General features: G+C 39.5%; 1 protein-coding gene across 1 annotated transcript in view; it reads right to left on the bottom strand.

Annotated features, from left to right (window-relative positions):
* LOC106875605 (telomerase protein component 1) overlaps positions 1–3,370 on the bottom strand; it is a 214,501-nt gene that overhangs the window by 85,015 nt on the left and 126,116 nt on the right. Inside the window, exon 39 of the mRNA XM_052966744.1 lies at positions 2,439–2,565. Within this exon, the coding sequence (XP_052822704.1) occupies positions 2,439–2,565 (127 nt within the window). The remainder of the gene's footprint in view (positions 1–2,438; positions 2,566–3,370) is intronic.

Genomic DNA, 3,370 nt, shown 5'->3' with positions numbered 1-3,370 from the left:
TGTGTGTGTGTGTGTGTGTGTTTGTGTGTGTGTGTGGGGTGTGATGTGTGTGATGTGTGCCTGTATCTATATGTGTGTGTGTAGTGTGTGTGATGTGTGTGTGATGTGTGTGTGTATGTTTGTGGTGTGTGTGTTTGTGTGATGTGTGTGTATGGTGTGTGTGGTGTGTGTGTGGTGTGTTTGTGTGAGGTGTGTGATGTGTGCGTGTTGTGTGTGTGTGATGTGTGCATGTGTCTGTGTTTGTCTGTATGTGTGTGTGTAGTATGGCGTGTGTGTGTTTGTGTGTGTGCATGCATGCATGTGTGTGAAGCAGGGATTCACTAATGTGACTTAAGAGTTTTGCCTTTAGGCATGTCAGGCTGGAGTGAATGGACACAGAACTAACTCATAATTATAATACATATATTTTTGTGTATATATGTGCTTGTATGTCTCGCAAAGTACTCGGTGACCCTGTCAATGCTGATGCCAATAAAAGGCACAGGTGACAGTGTCACATAAAAAGCACTGGTGATGGTGCCACATAAAAGTGTTAGTGCTGCAACCATGTAAAAAAAACTGGTGCAAGTGCCACGTAAAAAGCACCTGGTACAATCTGTAAAGTGGTTGACATTAGGAAGGGCATCCAGCTGTAGAAACCTTGCCAAAACAGACTATGGAACCTGGTGTGGCTCCCAGCCTTGCCAGCTCCTGTCAAACCATCCAACATCTGCCAGCATCGAAAATGGATAATGATGATGTATATGTGTGTATGTGTGGGTGGAGGGGGGCATGTGTGTGAGAATGTAAGTGAAATTACACAATGCTGGTTCCACAAAAAGAGCATCCAGTACACTTAGTAAAGTGGTTGGCATTAGGAAAGGCACAGAAACCATGCCAAAGTGGAGCATGGCACAGTGCCCCCAAATTGCTCCACTCTGCCCCAGGCAGGAAAAGAACAACAATGTCACCAACAACAAATCTGAGATCATGTGATCATGAAATGAACTTAACTACACAGCTATGCTGGCACCTGTAAAACTAAAAGACCCCCTTCGGTCATGAATGACCACGGGATTGCACTTAGAAGTTCCCCTCCAAGGCACAAGTCCGGGCAAGGTTGTTTGTGGAAGACCAGTAGTCGCCCATGCATACCAACCTCTTCTCTCTATGCCACTGATTTTATTCAAGGGAAAGGTAAAGTCCGATACAGCTAGCCACCAGTGACATCGCAACTCATTTCTACAGATGAGTTAACTGGAGCAGCGTGAAACAAAATGTCTTGCTCAAGAACACAACACACAGCCCAGTCCGGGATTCGAACTCACTACCCCATGATTGTGAACCCAACACTCTAACCACTGAGCCACGGCACCTATATAGCTTTAAGAATTGTTCTAACAATTTATAGTACAAGAAAATGGATTTAAATAATCAAAATAAAATGTGAAAATTATTATTGACATAACTGAAATATTCTTCATTCACTATCTCAAACAATATGTTATTTTTCTCTTCTTTTTTAACACATTTTTTTAGTACTTTGACAACCAATTTTTTTATTTACTAAAAGATTAGTAAATAAATTATTACACTCACAAGACAGGTGTAATAGCTGATTGATGGAACCACTGAGCCACGGCACCTATATAGCTTTAAGAATTGTTCTAACAATTTATAGTACAAGAAAATGGATTTAAATAATCAAAATAAAATGTGAAAATTATTATTGACATAACTGAAATATTCTTCATTCACTATCGCAAACAATATGTTATTTTTCTCTTCTTTTTTAACACATTTTTTTAGTACTTTGACAACCAATTTTTTATTTACTAAAAGATTAGTAAATAAATTATTACACTCACATGAGAGGTGTAATAGCTGATTGATGGCCTTTCTAAACAGCTACATAGCTACATCGTGGAGAAGAAAATGGACAAGGAATCGGGTGGCTGTTTAATAGTTTATTTACTAATCCTTTAGTAAGTATAGGAGGTGCAATGGCCCAGTGGTTAGGGCAGCGGACTCGCAGTCATAGGGTCGCGGTTTCGATTCCCAGATTGGGCATTGTGAGTGTTTATTGAGCGAAAATACCTAAAGCTCCACGAGGCTCCGGCAGGGGATGGTGGTGAACCCTGCTGTATTCTTCCACTACAACTTTCTCTTACTTCCTGTTTCTGTTGTGCCTGTAATTCAAAGGGTCAGCCTTGTCACACTGTGTCACGCTGAATCTCCCCGAGAACTACGTTAAGGGTACACGTGTCTGTGGAGTGCTCAGCCACTTGCACGTTAACTTCACGAGCAGGCTGTTCCGTTGATCGGATCAACTGGAACCCTCGACGTCGTAAGCGACGGAGTACCAACCCACACAGTAAGCATAGAAATTAGCTGTAGATAATGTGAAAATACTACCCCCCCCACTTTTTTTTTGTTGAGTATTTTGTTTTAAAAAACTTACCTGAACCCTTCTTTGATGTCCCACAAACAAAGATTTGAATCAAATGATGCACTGCACAATTGATTGGTATTGACAAAACAGACAGAGGAAATACAATTAGAATGTCCAATGAAATTTCGTAGCTCCTACAAGAGGCAAGAATTAGAACCAGGCTTTATAGATATCATTCAAAAATACATTTTTCTATCTTTTATCTTTCCTTTTTTTCAATCATTTGACCATGTAAACCATGAAAGGTTTTACTTCAACAAATCAACCCCTTTAACATTCACATTATTCTGTGTCAAATCTAATATTTATTTATTCACATCATTTAAAATTAATCACGCATTCCCTTGTGGCTCTGAGATTCCAATGATATGATTGTTTATTCTTAAAATGACATTGTAGAGCAAGTCTGAGAGGCAGGATCTGGCCAGTTTGAACATAGAACAGGTAGAATATTTTGGACAGATATTCTTTTATTCTTTTATTTGTTTCAGTCATTTGATTGCAGCCATGCTGGAACACCGCCTTTAGTCAAGCAAATCGACCCCAGGACTTATTCTTTGTAAGCCTAGTACTTATTCTATCGGTCTCTTTTGCTGAACCACTAAGTTATGGAGACGTAAACACACTAGCATCTGTTGTCAAGTGGGAGGGACAAATGGAGACACACAAACATATACATACATACATATATATATATATATATGTATATATATATATATATATATATATATACGACGGGCTTCTTTCAGTTTCCGTCTACCAAATCCACTCACAAGGCTTTGGTCTGCCCGAGGCTATAGTAGAAGACACTTGCCCAAGGTACCACGCAGTGGGAATGAACCCTGGAACCATGTGGTTGGTAAGCAAGCTACTTACCACACAGCCACTCCTGCGCCTATATATATATATATATATATATACATATATATATATATATAT

Source organism: Octopus bimaculoides, chromosome 3 (genome assembly GCF_001194135.2).
Source record: "Octopus bimaculoides isolate UCB-OBI-ISO-001 chromosome 3, ASM119413v2, whole genome shotgun sequence".
In the NCBI taxonomy this organism is placed as follows: Eukaryota; Metazoa; Mollusca; class Cephalopoda; order Octopoda; family Octopodidae; genus Octopus; species Octopus bimaculoides.
The sequence above is the reverse complement of the archived record's forward strand: the minus strand, read 5'-3'. Positions and strand labels throughout refer to the sequence as shown.